The following is a 19745-nucleotide window of genomic DNA, read 5'->3' as shown; positions in this document are numbered from 1 at the left end:
CTTTCTGAGTGAATCTGTTCCTATTGAGATATGGCTACTGCAATGGCTATGCTCGTCTTTAGGTATCTGTGCAAAGACTGTCAAAGGTGCCAGATTTTGTGGGGGTTGTGTAATATGGACACAAAGGACACCAAACATATTTTCATGTTACTTTAAGCAGCACTTGAACTCCTACCTGGAAAGGCTAGTATTATCAGGATAAAACAAGCATGGGATCATAAACAGATGCAGGCCACTCCAAACACATATGATTTATTTAGAATTGATATTTTAAATAGTTTCAAGTATCAGAGGGGTAGCTGTGTTAATCTGGATCTGTAAAAAGCAACAGAGTCCTGTGGCACCTTTAAGATTAACAGATGTAATGGAGCATAAGCTTTCGTGGGTGAATGACATGCATCCGACGAAGTGGGCATTCACCCACGAAAGCTTATGCTCCAATACATCTGTTAATCTTAAAGGTGCCACAGGACTCTGTTGCTTTAAATAGTTTCAGTGATCCAAAGAACTGAAAAAAAAAAAAAAAAAAAAAAAAAAAAAAGGACGAATGAAATTTCAGGTTCATAGACGTGGTTGGATTATTCTTTAATGGGACATTTCACAGGGACACAAAAGAAACAACACTATAATGTCCTATGATGATTTTCATACTTTATTTTCTTGCAATGGCAACTGCCCCAAGAAAATATCCCAAAAAAACAAATCGGTACCAAAAGGAGTCTTCTGGGAAGGGAAGCTCTTCATATTGCTTTCTAGCAAGCCCACCCCCATCCCCATATATCTGCTCAAGCAGCACAATGACCGACATTCCTCAGAATAAGGGAAAGCTGCCATAGTGTAGGGTCTTTGGGGGGTATGCAGTAAAAGAAGAACATGCAGTGATCCTCAGGGCTCCAAGTGGAACCCTGAAGGTTATAAATTAAGGTGCACTATGCTAGGAGAAATCTGCTGTGAAATCTGGTTTGTTCTCTAAATTTGACAGATTATCAGGGTGGACAGAAACAGCTGATGAGATATTAAATTACATTAAGAAATATAAATATTGATCCACATGTTAACACAAATTACAACTCAATCTCATTGTTCAGAAATATTGTTCATACCTAAGTTTATTTTTAAAAAAATCTGCAAAGTCAAACAAGTCTACAGTCCGGGTTTGTGAGAGAGAATCAAGAAATGGGACAAGTCATCTAGGGAGTAGTTTTGTTACTTTTTAAATAAACTAAATAGTTTTCAGATTTGTTCTACTGAACTCAGTCAACAATTTTTATTCTTTATCAGGATATCATGGATCATTTCTTCTATTAACCTGGAATTGTTTATTATAGTGACTTGGAAGCACCACTGTAGTTAAAGTTGTGTCATGACATCTGTTTTAAAGGTCAATCTTTCTAAGGCTATGTCTACACTGGCAGAGTTTTTTTATCAAAAATTTAGTCAATGAGCAAAAAGCATAAAAGAAAATCATTGTTGCACGTTTACACTGTCTTCCTCTGTCGGCATAGTGCGTCCACACTTGGGGTAGTAGCATCAATTGTGAGAGCAATGAACTGCGGGTAGCTATCCCACATTTCAGCTCTCCACCTTCTACTGCTACATATTGTGGGATGATGGAGTGGATCGCAGGACATCATGGGTCCGGGCTCAATGTCCCATGATACCTTGCTTTCCATCACCCCATTCCATGTGCTTCAGTCTTCGGTTCGTGGCATTTTTAAACATCCCTTCTTTTCTGCTTGCCCCACCATCTGTCTGAAAGAATGGATCCGCACGGCTCTCCCATGTTCTGCTAGCTGTCAGTAGCACATCCTGAATGGCAGTGCAGTTAATCGTGAAGTTCCAAACTCAGTGGGATGCACAGTTGCCTGACGTGCTGTCTGACATCGATAGGAGCAACATTAGATTATTTTTGGCATTCCTGACACAGCTGAACATGGTGTACCCTCGCTTTTCAGCTTGGGAAACTAGCACAGAGTGGTGGGATTGCATCATTATGCAGGTCTGGGATGACTAGCAGTGGCTGCAAAACTTTTGGATGAGGAAAGCCACCGTCAGGAATAGTATCCCTGATAATGTCATGGCAAACCTAGTGGCTGAACTTTGTGACTTGGTCCTCACCCACAACTATTTCAATTTGAGGACAATTTATGCCTTCAGGTCAGCGGGCCTGCTATGGGTACTCACATGGCCCCAACATTTTTATGGTTGACTTAGAACAACGCTTCCTCAGCTCTCGTCCCCTAACGCCCCTGCTCTACTTGTGCTACATTGATGATGTCTTCATCTGGACCTATCGGAAGGAGGCCCTTGAGAAATTCCACCGGGATTTCAACAATTTCCACCCCACCATCAACCTCAGCCTGGATAAGTCCACACAAGAGATCCACTTCCTAGACACTACAGTGCTAATAAGCGATGGTCACATAAACACCACCCTATACCAGAAACCTACTGACCACTATACTTACCTACATGCCTCCAGCTTTCATCCAGACCACATCACACAATCCATTGTCTACAGCCAAGCTCTAAGATACAACCCCATTTGCTCCAATCCCTCAGACAGAGACAAACACCTACAAGATCTCTATCAAGTATTCTTAAAACTACAATGCCCACCTGCTGAAGTGAAGAAACAGATTGACAGAGCCAGAAGGGTACCCAGAAGTTACCTACTACAAGACAGGCCCAACAAAGAAAGTAACAGAACGCCACTAGCCATCACCTACAGCCCCCAACTAAAACCTCTCCAGCACATCATCAAGGATCTACAACCTATCCTGAAGGACAATCCCTCACTCTCACAGACCTTGGGAGACAGGCCTGTCCTCGCTTACAGACAGTCCCCCAACCTGAAGCAAATACTCACCAGCAACTACACACCACACAACAAAAACGCTATCCCAGGAACCAAACCCTGTAACAAACCCCAGTGCCAATTCTGTCCGCATATCTATTCAAGGGACACCATCATAGGACCTAATCACATCAGCCACACCATCAGGGCCTCGTTCACCTGCAGATCTACTAATGTGATATATGCCATCATGTGCCAGCAATGCCCCTCTGCCATGTGCATTGGCCAAACCGGACAGTCTCTACGCAAAAGAATAAATGGACACAAATCTGACATCAGGAATTATAACATTCAAAAACCAGTAGGACAACACTTCAATCTCCCTGGACACCCCACCCAATAACAGACTTAAAAGTGGCAATTCAACAACAAAAAACTTCAAAAACAGACTCCAACATGAAACTGCAGAACTGGAATTAATTTGCAAACTGGACAGCATCAAATTAGGCCTGAATAAAAACTGGGAACGGACGGGTCATTACAAAAACTAATTTCCCCCTACTGTTACTCACACCTTCTTGTCAACTGTTTGAAATGGGCCACCCTCATTACCACTACAAAAGTGATTTTTCCTCCCTGGGTATTCTACTGTTAATTGAATTGTCTCGTTAGACTGACCCCCCCAAATTGGTAAGGCAACTCCCATCTTTTCATATACTATGTATATATATATCTGCTACTGTATTTTCCACTCCATACATCTGATGAAGTGGGTTCTAGCCCACAAAAGCTTATGCCCAAATAAATTTGTTAGTCTCTAAGGTGCCACAAGGACTCCTCGTTGTTCCTCCTGGAACTGTGTGCTGAGCTCGCCCCAGCCCTGCAGCGCAGAGACCCCCAAATGAGAGCTGCCCTCTCGGCGGAGAAGCACATGGCGATCACAATGTGGAAGCTGGTGACTCCAGACTGCTACTGGTCGGTCGCAAATCAGTTTAGAGTCGGGAAGTCGACTGTTGGGGCTGCGTTAATGCAAGTGTGGAGGGCTATTACTCACATCCTGGTGCAAAGGACCATGACTCTTGGCAATGTGCGTGAAATAGTGGATGGCGTTGCAGAAATGGGTTTCCCTAACTATGGAGGGGCGATAGATGGCACAGGGCCACCTTGCAACAGCGTATATCAATAGGAAGTGGTACTTCTCCATGGTGTTGTGGATCACCACAGGCATTTCACTGACATCAATGCGGGGTGGTCTGGAAAGCTGCATCTTTAGAAACACTGGCCTGTAAAGAAAGCGGCAAGCAGGAGTACTCTTTCCAGACCAGAAGATTACAGCAAGGGATGTTGAAATGCCCACAGTGATTCGGGGTGACCCAGCATACCCCTTAATGTCATGGCTCATGAAGCCATACACGGGAAACTTAGATAGCAGTAACGGTCAACAATAGGCTAAGTAGGTGCAGGATGACCGTGGGATGTGCATTTGGCAGAATGAAGGCACACTGGTGATGCCTTTATGGCAGGTTAAATCTCAACAAAGATAATATTCCTATGGTCATAGCTGCTTGTTGCATGTTGCACAATATTTGTGAAGGTAAGAGTGAAAAGTTTGGTTGGGGCGGATTGCTGAGGTAGAATGCCTGGCTGCTGCTTTTGAGCATCCCTCCTGCAAGCAGCAGCATCACATTCATATTTTGTTTCATCCCCCATTGACCCACTTACCATTTGCAGGTGTACATCCCATTCTGCGCCTCAAATTATGAGTTTTGGCTTCTGGGGTTTCATCTGACTCCATTTTAATATTAGTAGCCTTAAAAAATAAATGGTCATATTTAGTAATTGAACATCTTATTCAAACCTCAATTCTTCAGTTCTGAATGTTACATTTGTAACCCAGATACTGTTCATTACAAACTACATTGTTCAGAGGTAAAGACTTACTTACCTATAGCTTAAATAGATCAGTAGAGACCCACACTCTCAACATATACCTACACACTTGAAAGACGAGAACCTTCTGAAAAACTGACCCTTGGGAGACCACGTGGCCTCTGCTTCAAGCTATGTAATGCTCCATTGAAAGGCCACCTGAAGGGCTCTCATCATCAGTTCCTTCCACCTCCTCAACGGCTGGTTAGGCTCTGAATAAATGGGGATGAAGGGTGTGGAGCATTCATCTAAATCAATAACCTATTTGAAATACTTATGCTACAAGCAAGTAACTCTTCTTAGTCGTTCCAATATTATCACTACAGATCCCCACTCTTGGGAGGATCAAGAAGGCTAACATCTAAAAGACTGTAGGGCTGCACTACTGAAACAGGCCTCCAACCTCACGCCACATCAGGAAAGCAATGCTACATGGAAAGGTGGACTGAGCTTCAAGTAAAAGCTCTGCAAATCTCCACAATGAGCACATTTCTATGGCAGGCCCTGGGGGTGGCCTTGAACCTGGTAAGAAAACACCCCAATACCCCGAAAGACTAGTATGACTAGTAAATCCAAAATCCACTTTTGGATACAAATCTCAATCCACTTGGATAAACACCAAGAGAAGATGGCTAATGGTATTAGGCTCAGAGGACAAGCTACAGTCAGTCTGGGAAGCATTCAATGATTTTGTCCTATTAAGATAAGAGGTCTTTTAGTATGTAAAAGTTTGTAACCTGGCTTCCTTTAGAAAAGAGAATATGGCCTAGGGAAAAATTTATTGTGTGAATCAGATGATAGTCAGACAAGTCTCAGGGAATAAAAGTTTAGCATGGGGATGCAGTACTACCTTATTCTTACAGAAGACGAGGCATTACAGGTCATCCATCAGTCCTGCTATTGCCAGACATTTTGTGAATACTCCCAGTGCCATGGAATCCAAAGGGCAGAACCCTCTACTGATAATGGTTGAGCATCTCTGTGAATCACAGGTACTTCCTGTGGGGGCCTGGTAGCTATCTATATGAAAGTATGTATCCTGTAAGGTTAGAGACTGAAACAAGATTTGTGCTCAGAGAGAAGGAATAATGGAAGCAAGAGTTACTATCCTAAACCTCAGATGGTGTATGTATTTTATGAGTCTCCTCAGGTCTAGGGTAGGACGAAGACCCCCTTTCTTCTTCAGAATGATGAGAAGCCTCTGCCCCTGAACTCTACTTAAACATCCCCTATGGCTCATAGATGATGCAAAGTGGCCGAGCTCTTGTGAGAAGGGTCTTTACATAAGAACATAAGAATGACTATACTGGGTCAGACCAAAGGTCCATCTAGCCTAGTATCCTGTCAAGTGATCCATCCCATCTCACATTCCCAGCTTCTGGCAAACAGAGGCAACCCAACAGATTTAGTTGGGGTTGGTCTTGCTTTGAGTAGGGGGTTGGACTAGATAACCTCCTGAGGTCTCCTCCAACCCTAATCTTCTATGATTCTATGACAACATCCTTGCCCATCCTGGCTATTAGCCACCGATGGACCTATCTGTCATGACCTTATCTATTTTTTTTTTAATGCGGTTAATGTCTTGGCCTTTAGAACATCCTTTGGCAAGGAGTTCCACAGATTGACTGTGCATTGTGTGAAGAAATACTTCCTTTTGTTTGTTTTAAACCTGCTGCTTATTAATTTCATTTGGTGACCCCTAGTTCTTGTGTTCTGAGAAGGAGTAAATAACACTTCCTTATTTACTTTCTCCACACTGGTCATAATTTTAGAGACCTCAATCATATCCCCCCATCGTCGTCTCTTTTCCAAGCTGAAAAATGCTAATCTTATTAATCTCTCCTCATATGCCCCAGATCCCTAACCACTTCTGTCCATCTCTGCATCTTTTCCAATTCCAATTCCTGAAGAGGGACAAGGAAGGGAGGTAGAGGTAGGGGGTAAAGAGCAGAATTGTATGTGTTAGCCATGGATGATGATCTCCAACATCCATCTATCCTATGGTATGGCAGACCATACCCAGTGGAACTGAGCAAGGTGGCTTCCGAATGCCATACTCTCTGGACTGGATCTGATGTGGCTCCCAACAGTCCTGTCAAATTTGCTGACGTGTCATATGGATCTTCACTGCCAAGAAAGAGGAAGGCTAGTGCCTTCTGTTGTACCTTGGCTTGGCACAGTACTTGTGTTGCCAGGAATAACAGGACAGAATTGTTGCTCAACTGGGGTTGAGGACAATATGGCTTGCACTATGCGTGTAAATCCTGTATGGCGGCTTTTGAGTCTTAATGAGTGCAGAGCACTATCTATGTTCTTAATAGCGCTCTCCTCTCAAAGAACAAGTCCTCCCTCGTGGCATATACTCCTCTTGGGATGCCTGGAGCCACGTTGTGCTGCATATTGTTACTACAGTGGCAGTACGTTTGGCCACAGTAGAGGAGGCCTCAGCTTATAAGGCCATGTTGGCCAGCAATTGGCCTTCCTTAATTATGTCCCTGATCATCTCTCTAATGTCATGCAGAAGCTTAAACAGGAAGGCGGCCATCCTGTTCTACTGCTGAACTAAGAAAGTTGGGATGAGCATAGAAATATTTAAACCACATTGCAGGGGCCTCCACTGGTTTGTTAATCACTTCACAGGGATATTATTGTGGCTGGTGTCTGCCACAGGCTTTAGAGCTTGGGTCAAGGACAGGGTGGATAAAAATCAATGATTTAAAAAAAACAAAAAACAAAAAAACAAAAACACAAAAAAAACCACTTTTTTATTTAAATCGGATTTTTTTGATAAAATGCTTTTTGAGGAAAAAACCTCTCTAAAGATAGTTTTACTTAAAATACATTATAGCTCAAAGATATCTCATCATGGAATAGGGATTATAAATTCTAATTCTATAGTATGAGACAATATATTCATGTAATGTTTAAGAAAAGTTTTGCAAATGAGTTCCAATAGTTCATGGATTAGGGACCCAATCTTATGGGGTTCCACAGGCTTCTGTATAGGTTATTTAGGTTAATCTTTCTATCTACCCAATGGGACTCAGTGCTCAGTCTAGAAGATACCATCAGAGATGCTTAGTTTTGCAGTTCTCAAACTGTGGATTTGTGTCTCCAGAGGTAACATGCTTAACAGCAAAAATGTTTTAAAATAAATAAATAAATAATATATAGAGGTGAGAAATAACAGACCTCAACCCTATTGTCCCTCTGCAAATTTGCGTACACAGAGTCAATCTCTTTCCTCTCTCTAAAAGTGCAAAGTTTCAAAAAGTTCAATGAATAGAAAATTGTTGGGGGTGGAATAGATCTGGACAAGGAGAAGAAGTCTGGAGATAAATGTGAGAAGTGAGGGACATATGCTTGTTTTGTTAAAATATTATGTTTGCTGTTGAAGAAAAAAATCCAGAATACTTAACGTTGTTGTTTTAGTTAAAAAAAACAATTTAAATGTCTGTCTGGTGATGTTCTCCTCCTAATACAGCATGGCAAGAAAATCCTCCAAATACTAATGATTAACCTGTTGAATTGGAGATAGTTCACCTCCCAATAACTTCATAAATATCTGCTTCAATTACCTTTGGTAAATGAAATAACCAAACAATCATTCATTTTCTGATATAGCTGTACAACTAATCTGAAACGTTTTCAAAATACACCTCTACCCCGATATAACGCTGTCCTTGGGAGCCAAAAAATCTTACCGCGTTATAGGTGAAACTGCGTTATATCGAACTTGCTTTGATCTGCCGGAGTGCGCAGCCTCCCCCCCCCCCCCGAGCGCTGCTTTACCACGTTATATCCGAATTCATGTTATATTGGGCCACGTTATATCGGGGTAGAGGTGTAAATAACTGTTTAAAAATGTATAGTGTGTACCTTCTAAAAATGAAATTATGAGTTGTGAAGAATATGTATTTAGGTTATAACAACCAACAAGAATACACTTTTATGTAGAAAACCATGATTAAATTGATTATTAATTAAATAAATTAAATTCCTGGCTAGTAATTTAAATCATGATTTAAATCAAATCCACCCTGGTCAAGGAGTCTCTCATTTATGAGGAAGCCAATCCTAGCTGGACTAGAGGCTGACAAGATGTCAAAAATCTGGTGGGATTTCTCCAACATGACAAATCTCTCTCTCCAGAATATCAGCAATCCTCACCAGGTGCTCCTGGAACCACTCAGGAAAGCCAAGGCAAGGAAGCTACCCACTGAATCAGTGGCAGAGCCAGAACTCTAACTCAGGACTTCCTGGGTATGTCTACACTGCAATTAGACACCTGCGGCTGGCCCATGCCTGCTGACTCAAGCTTGTGGGGCTCAGGCTCAGGGGTGGTTTAATTGCAGTGTAGACCAGTCAGGCTCAGGCTGCAGTCTGAGCTCTGGGACCCTCCCACCTTACAGGCCTCAAGCATAAAACCATCTTCTCTTCCTGCAGTTCCCTGCCTTATTCACTAACCAACTTCTAGCAAGAAGTCTCATTCACTACATGACCCCAGTTAATCCCCGATACAGTCCATCCCATGCAGTGAATGTAGCAAAAATTCTGTGTAAAGACAGCTGTATACGATCATATTATTCTATGCATATATACATGGGTGCAGATTTAAGGCTCTACTGGCAACTTGAATTCTGGCCTTCAGTAACTTTTGAGTGCTTCATTTTGAAAGCTAAATATTCTTATAATGTTGGGTTTTTTTTTATTTAAAGTGGAAGTGAAATTTGTGTCTGCCATATTAAAAATCTTTATTTATTTATTCCCATTGTTTAACGTTTCGGTAGGATACAGTGCCTCTCTCAATAACAACGGTCTCCTGGTTCCCAGCCCAAAGCACCTTATCTGCATCAAAGGTAGTATGATGGAGGAGGGGGAAGAAACAACAGCAAAAGCAGCCATTTTTTCTGCATTTCATTTAGGAGGTTTAGTTCTGTGGGCATAGGGGCTGGAAAGGCCAGTTACCTATTCCGTAACTGGCATTCTTCGAGATGTGTTGCTCATGTCTATTCCACAGTAGGTGTGCGTGCTTGCCACGTGCACCGGTGCCGGAAGTTTTTCCCCTAGCAGTACCCGTAGGGGGAGCGCTGCTGCGACCCCTGGAGTGGCGCCTCTATAGCGCGCTATAAGGGGAGCCGCGCACTCCACCCACCCTCAGTTCCTTCTTGCCAGACCAACTCCAACAGAGGGGAAGGAGGGCGGGATGTGCAATAGACATAAGCAACACATCTCGAAGAACACCAGTTACGGAACAGGTAACTGTCCTTTCTTCTTCAAGCGCTTGCTCATGTGTATTCCACAGTAGGTGATTGCAAGCTATGCCTGACGGAGGTGGGTAGGAGATCACAAATTCCCTGGCTGAAGCACAGCTCTACCGAAACCAGCGTCATCCCTGGCGTGTGAGACAATCGCGTAGTGCGAGGTGAACGTGTGCACTGAGGACCAGGTAGCGGCTCTACAGATGTCCTGGATAGGGACATGAGCCACAAAGGCAGCCGACGAGGCCTGAGCCCTTGTCAAGTGTGCCCTCATGATAGGTGGTGAGGGAACCCCTGCTAGGTCATAGCCTGTGTGGATGCATGATGTAATCCACTGGGAAAGTCTCTGGGTGGAGATCGGTTGACCCTTCATGCGCTCGGCCGAAGCAACAAATAGTTGCGAAGACCTGTGGAATGGCTTAGTCCGATCTAGATAAAAAGCCAGTGCCCTACGTACATCGAGCATATGGAGGCGGCATTCCTCACTAGAGGCATGAGGTTTGGGACAGAGGACAGGCAGGAAGATGTCCTGGCCCATGTGAAAAGCGGAGACCACCTTAGGGAGGAATGCAGGAGCTGTACCTTGTCCTTGTGAAAGACTGTGTGTGGGGGGGGGGGGGGGGGGGGGGGGGGGGGGGTCGCAGGTCAGGGCCCTGAGCTCCGAAACCCGCCGGGCTGACGCGATAGCCACGAGGAAGGCTACCTTCCATGAAAGGTGAGACCATGAGCACGTGGCTAGGGGCTCGAATGGGGGCCCCGTGAAGCGGGATAATACCAAATTTAGATCCCACTGAGGAACAGGGGGTCTAGCGTACGGAAAAGACCCATCTAGCCCTTTGAGGATATGCCAGGTCATGGTATGGGAGAAAACCGAGCAGCCCTGGACCGGCGGATGGAATGCCGATATAGCCGCCAGTGCACCCTGACGGAGGAAGGCACCAGGCCCTGAGTTCTAAAGTGAAGGAAGTACTCAAGGATAAGTTGGAGCAAGGAAGACATTGGGGAAGTGCCCAGCCCGCCCACCCACCTGGACCACTTCGCCAGGTAGGCTCGGCACGTGGATGGCTTCCTACTTTCTAGGACGACACACCTGACCCCCTCTGAACACCTTCTCTCCTCTGCATCTAGCCATTGAGCGGCCACGCTGTCAAATGGAGGGTGTCCAGGTTGGGATGGAGGAGGCAGCCCCGGTCCTGGGAGAGTAGGTCCGGGCGGAGCAGCAATGGCCATGGAGGGGCCACCAGCAAGCCCAGGAGGGTCCCGTACCAATGTTGCCGGGACCAAACTGGGGCAATCAGGAGGACACATGCCTTGTCCATTTTCACTTTCTCTGGGACTTTCCCCCGTTCCCTCTCATCGGCAAAGGCGTAGAGGAGCTGGCCCGACCATGACAGGAGGAAGGCATCTGAGATCACGTTCCTCCCCACCCCCCTTCTGGAACAGAACTGGTGGCAACGCCGGTTCTGTCAGGTCGCAAATAGGTCTACTTGAGGAGTGCCCCACGCTCGGAAGAGCTGGTGAGTGACCACTGAGTGGAGCAACCGGCCTGTGTGTTGGCAGGTGGAAAGCCTTCAGGGAGATGTCGTGAGCTATACAGAACTCCCAGAGGCTGAGGACTTCCTGGCAGAGGGCCGAGAACCTCGCCCCGCCTTGCCTGTTGATGTAAAACACCTCGGCGGTGTTGTCCGTGAGTACCCTGACCACCTTGCCACACAGTTGTGCGCTGACCGCCACACACGCTAGTTGTATTGCCCTGAGCTCCTTGACATTTATGTGAAGGGACAACTCCACGATCGACCACATCCCCTGGGTCTGAGAGTTCCCTATGTGGGCCCCCCAGCCCAAGTCCGATGCATTGGACACGAGGTCTAGTGATGGGGTCGGGTCCCGGAAGGGAATGCCCTGGAGCATATTGGCCGGGCAGGCCCACCATTGGAGCGAGGTGATCACAGGCACCGGTACCGTGAGGACTTTGTCCAGCCTGTCCCAGGCCTGGGAGAACTCTGAGGCCAGCCAGAGTTGGAGGGGCCTCATCCGAAGTCTGGCGTGCCAGACCACATATGTGCACACCGCCATGTGGCCCAGGAGCTGCAGGCATACCCTGGCCGTAGTCACGGGGAACTCTGTAACTGAGGCTATGAGCCCCTTCAGGGTCTGGAACCTGCCCAGAGGAAGGGAGGCTGTGGCTGTGGCGGCATCCAGGACAGCGCCTATGAATTCTATGCGCTGCACCGGAATTAGTGTCGACTTGGCCTCGTTTACTAGGAGGCCTAGGTTAGCACACGTAGCCAAGAGCAGCTCCACATGGTCCTGTACCTGAGACCGCGAGCTGCCCTTGAGCAGCCAGTCGTCGAGGTAGGGAAATATCTGGACCCCCCGGCGTCTGAGGTAGGCTGCCACTACCGCCATACACTTTGTGAACACCCTGGGCACGGTGGACAGGCCAAATGGGAGGACCATAAACTGGTAGTGGTCCTGTCCCACCAGGAAACCAAGGAAGCATCTGTGCCCCTCGAATATAAGGATATGGAAGTATGCGTCCTGAAGGTCCAGGGCCACATACCAATCGCCAGGGTCTAGAGCGGGTACGATACATGCCAGAGAGACCATGCGGAACCGGCATTTTACCATGAACCGATTGAGGTCTCGTAAATCCAGGATAGGCCTGAGCCCCCCTTTCGCCTTCGAGATAAGGAAGTAACGGGAGTAAAACCCCTTTCCCTGGAATTCCCTTGGAACTCTCTCCACAGCTCCCAAGCTGAGGAGCCGACCCACTTCCTGCTCTAGCAGGGGTAAATGTGACGGGTCTCCCCTGCCAGCGGAGGAGGGGGGGGGGAGGGCAGGGATGAGAGAAATTGTAGTGTGGAGCCCTGGGAAATGGTGTTGAGGACCCAATGGTCCGATGTAATTCGGGACCATTCCGCAAGGAACGCACACAAGCGGTTGCTGAAGGCAAACTTTACTGGTAAGAGGGTCCTCTCGGGGGACACCCAGGTACCCTCCTGCAACCAGTCAAAAGCGCCTCTTGCCCTGCTGTTTGCCCCTTGAGGGTCCAGGTTGTGGGGCAGAGCAAGACTGCCTTTGAGGTCGCCTCCTTTGGGTCTTGGACCTCTTGTAGGCGGGTTCATATTTTGGCTGGGGAGCCGGGGCAGGAGCCTACGGCTTAGGCTTTTCCTTGGGCGGGACGTAAAGCCCGAGGGTTTGAAGGGTCGTACGCGAGTCCTTCATGCCATGAAGTTTCATGTCTGTTTGTTCCGGAAACAGGTCCTTGCCATCAGAGGGAAGATCCTGCATCAGAGACTGTGCTTCCGTGGACAGCCCAAGCAGCAGTAGCCACGACGCCCTGCACATGGACACCGCCGAGGCCATGGACTGAGCAGCCGTGTCAGCTGCATCCAATGCTGCCTGCAGAACAGCCTTCACAGCAGTGGCACCCTCCTCTATGAGCGCCTTAAATTCCTTCCTTTCGCTGTCTGGAAGGGAGGGTTCGAATTTAGGCAGTGACCCCCACAGGTTAAACTCCTAACGGCTGAGGAGGGCTTGGTGGTTGGCCACCCAGAGCTGGAAACTGGACGACGAATAAAGTTTTCTACCAAATGAGTCCAGCCTTCTAGAGTCCTTATTCTTGGGTGTGGGTCCTGGTTGACCCTGTCTCTCCCTATGATTTACAGACTCCACCACTAGGGAGTTGGGGGCCGGGTGGGTATAGAGATACTAGTGCCCTTTTGTGGGCACAAAATATTTGCGCTCTGCCTTCTTCAATATTGGCACAAGGGAGGCCGGCGTTTGTCAGAGGGCATTGGAAATGTTAGCCACCCCTTCGTGCAGTTGCAGGGCCACTCTACCCGGTGCCGAAAGCGAGAGGACACTGAAGAGCAAGTCTGAGGGTCCCTCCATCTCCTCAGCTTGGAGATGGAGGCTCAACGCTACTCGCTTCAGTAGCTCTTGGTGAGCCCTGAAGTCCTCCTATGGTGCGGAAGGGGGTGGGGCTGCAACCTTGTCATCCGGCGCGGAGGAGGAGGCTGGTACGGAGCTCTGCAAGTCGGTCAGCGCCATGGGATCTACCCCTTGGTCAGACTCCACGTTCGGTGCCGAGGATCTGTGACCCGCCGATCTATCCCTTGGAGGCCTGGATAGTGAGGCGGAGGGAGCCTCTGAAGCCCCGCTACCAAACAAGTCCCTGGCTGGGCATGCACGGGGGGACCAAGGGGTCCACTAGCCCTGCCATGGGGGCCCTTGCCATTGACTATGCTGCGGCACCAGCGGGTCAGGTTGGCTGGGCTGAGACATAGGGGGGCTCGTGTGGGTCGAGGTTACCAACGACTTATCGGTACCATGGGAGCGGTACGATCGATGGTGCTGAGAACGACGTCTGCCACAAGACCAGGACTCTGACGTCGAGGAACGGTGCCGTCTCGAGCTACTACTTCTCGAGATGCTACGGCGCCAAGATCCGCGACAGCGCGTAGATGGCGACCCTGGCTGGGAGTTGTGGGCACGGTGCCGAGGAGAGAGAGCTGGAGCGCAAACGGTGACAGCGCCCGCGTCGGGAGCGGCTACGGTAGCTCCGACAAGAAGGGGCGCATCTACGGCGCCTATGCCTGTCCCGTCGATACTCTCTGCTCGGCATGATACGGTGCCTGGAACTCCGATCCGACGGCACCCAACCAGACAAGCTGGTGGGTGATGAAAGCGGAGGCCAGAGAGACTGTCCTGACAGGACGCTGAGCGGCGAGCATGCCTGAGAGCGGTCCCTTGACCGGGATCTGCGTCGGGTTGGAGTAGACGGTCTAGAGCCCAGCAGCGGCTTGCCTCTAGAGTGGGGCCCGGGTGCAGGTGGTGCCCCGGGTACCTGCTGAGTCATAATGTCTCGGGCGGCCTGCAGGGCCTCCGGTGTCAAAGGCATCCAGACATCCGGAGAGGCCTGAGTCAACACCACCGGGTTGCTCCACTTGACATGAGTCAGAGCTCTGGAGCCCGGGGTGGAACTGGGGCTGCCAGATGCGGGTCTAGCCTCTCCCCCTGCTTTCTCTTGATGCCGCTGAGATGACAGGGCCTTTCTCTATTTCTTAGACGGAAAGCGGTGGGCCATCGGAAGGTGCTGGGGGATCACTGCGCACCGAAGACAAGGTGCCCGGTGCCGAATCCACTCGGCGCACCGGGGTTGGGGCCAGTGCTGACTCCATGAGAAGGGCCCGAAGTCTAATGTCTCTTTCTTTTTTAGTTCTAGGTTTAAAAGGACCTGCAGATCTTACAGTGGTCACTAATATGGGATTCACTCAAGCAGCGGAGACAGTCAGTGTGCGGGTCACTTCTGGGCATCGAACGTCTGCAAGAATTGCACGATTTAAACCCTGGGGCCCGGGGCATGCCCCGGCCCAAATCCTAACTAACTGAACTGAAACTTGAACTAACTAGCAGGTACCACTAACAACGAACGACGAGTTCTGGGACGAGCTGCAGCAAAGCGAAACTGGAGCAGTAGTTCCGACGCACCCTCACTGGCTTCAAGAAGGAACTGAGGGTGGGGGGAGCGCGTGGCTCCCCTTATAGAGCGCTATAGAGGCGCCACTCCAGGGGTCGCAGCAGCGCTCCCCCTACGGGTACTGTGGCGAGCACGCACACCTACTGTGGAATACACATGAGCAAGCACTCAAAGAACTAGGAGTGGGGGGGGGGGGGGGGAGAGAAAGGTGCTGGTGTTCTATCGCCCCATCTGTGGGGCATGCTGAAGGCAGAATGCCAGGGTTGTGCACATGCAGTGCTTGTGCAATGTTGAGCGTTTTGGTCTCCAAGCCAGACAGAAGCTGCAGTGAGCATAAACGAAGGGGAAATGGCAATTTTGTGTACCTTATAATTTGGCTCAGTCTCAATGGATTTTCATGGGGACAACAAAAAGCATTTCCCTGATACTAGGGCTTTTTCCCTGCCAAATTTCAAAGTCCTTCTGCAAACCATGAAGGAATTGGAGCTCTCACCCCCTCCCCCAAAAGTCAAACATTTTTCTAATAGAAAGCGTCAGGCAAATTTAATACATGGATTGCTTCCTCTCCCTCAATATTTAGAATAAGGCTGCTGTTGTAGGAAGGCATATATGAAGAATAAGTAGGTTTAGGACAACTAATAATTACATATAGTCCTGAATAATTACAGATAAGAATTAGATTTAGCCCTGAATGTAATTAAGTTAGTATTTCATAGTCCTGGGCCAGCTGCTGTGAAGTTTCTGGCTGAGATTTTCAGAACTGACTGTGATTTTAGGGGCCTCCATTTTTGGATACCCAACTTGAGACATCTTAACGTTTTCAGAAACTGGTGCTCAGCACTTTCAGAAAATCAAGTCCCTTAGAATTACCTCAAATTGAGAGCCCCTATATTGAATCACCTGTCAAGTCCTCTACACTTGTAGCAGTGGCAATCCCAGTCACCAGTCTATGGTATAAAACCTAAGTATTAGCAATTATACTCTCCCAACAAACCAAACCCCTTCCAAAGAACAGATTAGTAGATTCCAAAAGGGACCATTGTGATCATCTAGTCTGACCTCCTGTATAAACACAAGCCATAGAACTTCCCCAAAATAATTCTTTTGAACTAGATTACAGTGTAAATTTAAAAAAAAAAAAAAAATATCTTGGATTTAAAAATTGCCAGTGACGGATAATCTACCATGACCCTTGGTGAATTGTTCCAACAGTTAATTACCCTTACTGTCAAACATTTATGCCCTATTTCCAGTCCGAATTTGTTTATTTTCAACTTGGCAGCCATTGAATCTTTTTATCTGCAAGACTGAAGAGCCCATATAAAACATTCGTTCCCATTTCAGTACCTATAGACTGTGATATAGTCATCTCTTAACATTCTCTTTGTTAAACTAAAGAGATTATTTCTAATTTACTCACTGTGGTTTAAGGACACAAAATTACTCAGACAAATTGGTGTATTACATCGTTACAAGGTGAATTAGCATTAAAGGGGACATGATTAAAAGTATTTTTAAAAACTCCACAAATGTCATTACCTATATCACACATCCCACCCCTTGGATTTTACGGGTGAGATTTTTGGGATGTATGCACCTAACTCCTTTAAGTGGGTTGAAAATTCCAGCCTTTTTATTATTTATATTACATCAATGTCTAGAAGACCTACTGAAAATTAGGGCCTCAATGTACTAGGCACAGTACAAACACACAATAAGTGATAGTCCCTGCCTTGAAGGAATTACAACCAAAATAATTTAAATATGTTTATTAAAACTGTTTATGATCAGTGTCTGAGTTTGGAAAATGAAAATGTTTAAGTCGGTTTCACTTGCTTATAGTTTGATATAAGCCGAGCAAAACAAAAACAACTTTCCATTAGAATTTTAAAGTTCATGGGAAAATTTCCGTTAGATTTAGGCTTTGAGAGACTGATTTCAACAAAACCTAATTTGGGTGCAAATTTCATTAGTGTCCCTGCTGGACAAAATTTTACCCAAAAACTAAAAATCCCAACAGCTATTCATCATCCCCACCCCACACGAATGACTATACAACTGCATTGCAAGTATAGGGGATGGTGGTGTAGGCAGTGTGACCCAGCGATCACAGCTGGGCTGGGGTCTGCATGTCAGGGACAGTAGTCACTGAGCAGGAATCAGAGGAATCGCTAGAGCCAGGCTCAGTAAGCAAGAGTTGGGGTCAGAATCAGGCTGAGATTGGAGACCAGAGATTAGGAGACAAGGTGAAGTCTGGAGTCACAGTAGGCCAAAATCTGTGTGCCTGCCCACCACACAACTTCCTAGATCAACCACCAGGGTTAAATAGGGCATCTGGCCAATCAGAGGGCTGCAGGGTACGGTCACTCTGGCTCCCTTGGGTGGTACTTCCTGTGGCACCTACTTTCCACAGTGCACCCCAGCTGTAGCTCTGCATGGCCTCCTAGTGCCACTATAGGAACGTCAGCCAGTCCAGGTTCTGCAGACCCAGCTCCTAGTTCACAGACCCTTACAGCAAAAGATGTGGTAAAAGCCAATTATCAAAGCTTGTCTCTCTCACCAGCAGAAGTTGGTCCAATAAAAGATATCTCACCACCGTGTCCTTCTAATTATCAGCTAATATTTTAAAATATGCTGGACAAAAAGCTTGAGAATACAAGCACTAGACCCTCATCTGGGACAATGGAGTAAGTAAATCTAGTTAATATTTCACTACTCTAATTTCTAGGATTTAACCCCTGTATTTTGTGTAGAAATCCAATTTAGAATTATTTTAAAATCTTTTATAACTTATAAGAACTATTTAGCATAGCCAACTTGCTTTTTCCTTTATTTGGTCTCCTAACTCTGAGATCATCATATATTAGCTAAGGCAGTGTAGTGAGGCAGCTGCCCCACTCCTGGAGAACAGATGTTAAAAGCAGCCAAGCTAGGCTGATTGGGGAAGCAGCCACAGCTGTGGCCAGCTCAATTAGGGCCCAGCTGGCCCTGATAAGAGGGCTGTGGGCCAGAAGCTGGAAGAGTCTCACTCTAGCCCTGGAGTGGGAAGGGCTAGCTGCCTGGGAGCAAGGTACCTGAGGTGGAGCAGTGCTGGGGAAGAGCAAAGGGAGCTGGAGCGCTCCAGCCTGTTAAAACCCTCAGGCTGCAGGCCTTGGTGAAGGCCTGCAGAGGTACTGGGGCTACAGAGATACAGCCTGGGAACAGGTAAAGGCAGCAGGTCCTAACCCCTTGCAAATGATGAGTGGCCATTACAGACTGCAGTCTGCCCCAGAGAAAGGGGGCTAGATGATGACTGGCAGTAGCCACTGAGGCAAGGTGGGTTTAAAGAGTTGGGGGTTCCCTTGGGAGGGGAGACTCAGAGTGAGGGGTACTGCTGGGGTAGAACCCCGAGGTAAAGGGCACCGGGGTCTGGGAGGGACATGGGGCCAGCGGCAGGCGAGACAATGGCCTGCAGAGGGCGCTCTGTATGCTGGAAAAGAGCTGTGATGTTGCACTCTATGGCCTTGGCTACACTTGCAAGTAACTGCGCTATAAAGCCGCCCCCAGTGCTGTAACTCAATCCCCGTCCACACTGGCAAGGCATTTGCAGCGCTGCATCACCGTGGTTGCAGCGCTGCATGTACTCCACCTCCCCAAGAGGAATAGCGAGTATTGCGCTGCAGCGCTGCGGCGCCAGTGTGGCCGCCCAATGCACGGTGAATGGCCTCCAGAATTATTTGGCAGTATCCCACAATGCCTGTTCTAGCCACTCTGGTCATCAGTTCAAACTCTACTGCCTTGGCCTCAGGTAACCAACCATGTGACCCCACCCTTTACATTCTCCGGGAATTTTAAAAATCCCCTTCCTGTTTGCTCAGCCCAGCGTGGCTTGGAGTGCTATCAGCGAATCTTTCCAGGTGACCATGCCTCCACGTGCCAAGCAAGCCCCAGCATGGAGCAATGGCGAGTTGCTGGACCTCATCAGTGTTTGGGGGGAGGAAGCTGTACAGTCCCAGCTGCGCTCCAGCTGTAGAAATTACAATACCTTCGGGAAGGTATCAAAGGACATGATGGAAAGGGGCCATGACCGGGACGCCCTGCAGTGCAGGATTAAAGTGAAGGAGCTGCGGAGTGCCTACCGCAAAGCCCGCAACGCAAACGGCCGCTCGGGAGCTCCCCCCGCGACCTGCCGATTCTACAAAGAGCTGGATGCGATACTTGGGGTTAACCCCACCTCCACTACGAGCACCACCATAGACACTTCAGAGCCGGTGGGGGGGGGGGGGGGGGGGGG

The 19745-nt window shown here is 47.8% G+C and overlaps 1 protein-coding gene across 2 annotated transcripts in view; it reads right to left on the bottom strand.

The window, feature by feature from the left end:
- Nucleotides 1–19745, bottom strand: part of KDM5B (lysine demethylase 5B) — a 199517-nt gene that overhangs the window by 114229 nt on the left and 65543 nt on the right. Inside the window, exon 5 of one of the 2 annotated variants that reach the window (XM_026655093.2) lies at nt 4520–4607. In XM_026655093.2, coding sequence (XP_026510878.1) covers nt 4520–4607 — 88 coding nt within the window. Of the gene's footprint in view, nt 1–4519; nt 4608–19745 lie in introns of those variants that run through there. The other variant, XM_026655091.1, reaches the window with a different exon arrangement.

Source organism: Terrapene carolina, unplaced genomic scaffold (assembly GCF_002925995.2).
Source record: "Terrapene carolina triunguis isolate 2854851 unplaced genomic scaffold, T_m_triunguis-2.0 Scaffold195, whole genome shotgun sequence".
NCBI classification, from domain to species: Eukaryota; Metazoa; Chordata; order Testudines; family Emydidae; genus Terrapene; species Terrapene triunguis.
Note: the sequence above shows the minus strand (reverse complement) of the source record. Positions and strands in the feature narration are given on the sequence as shown.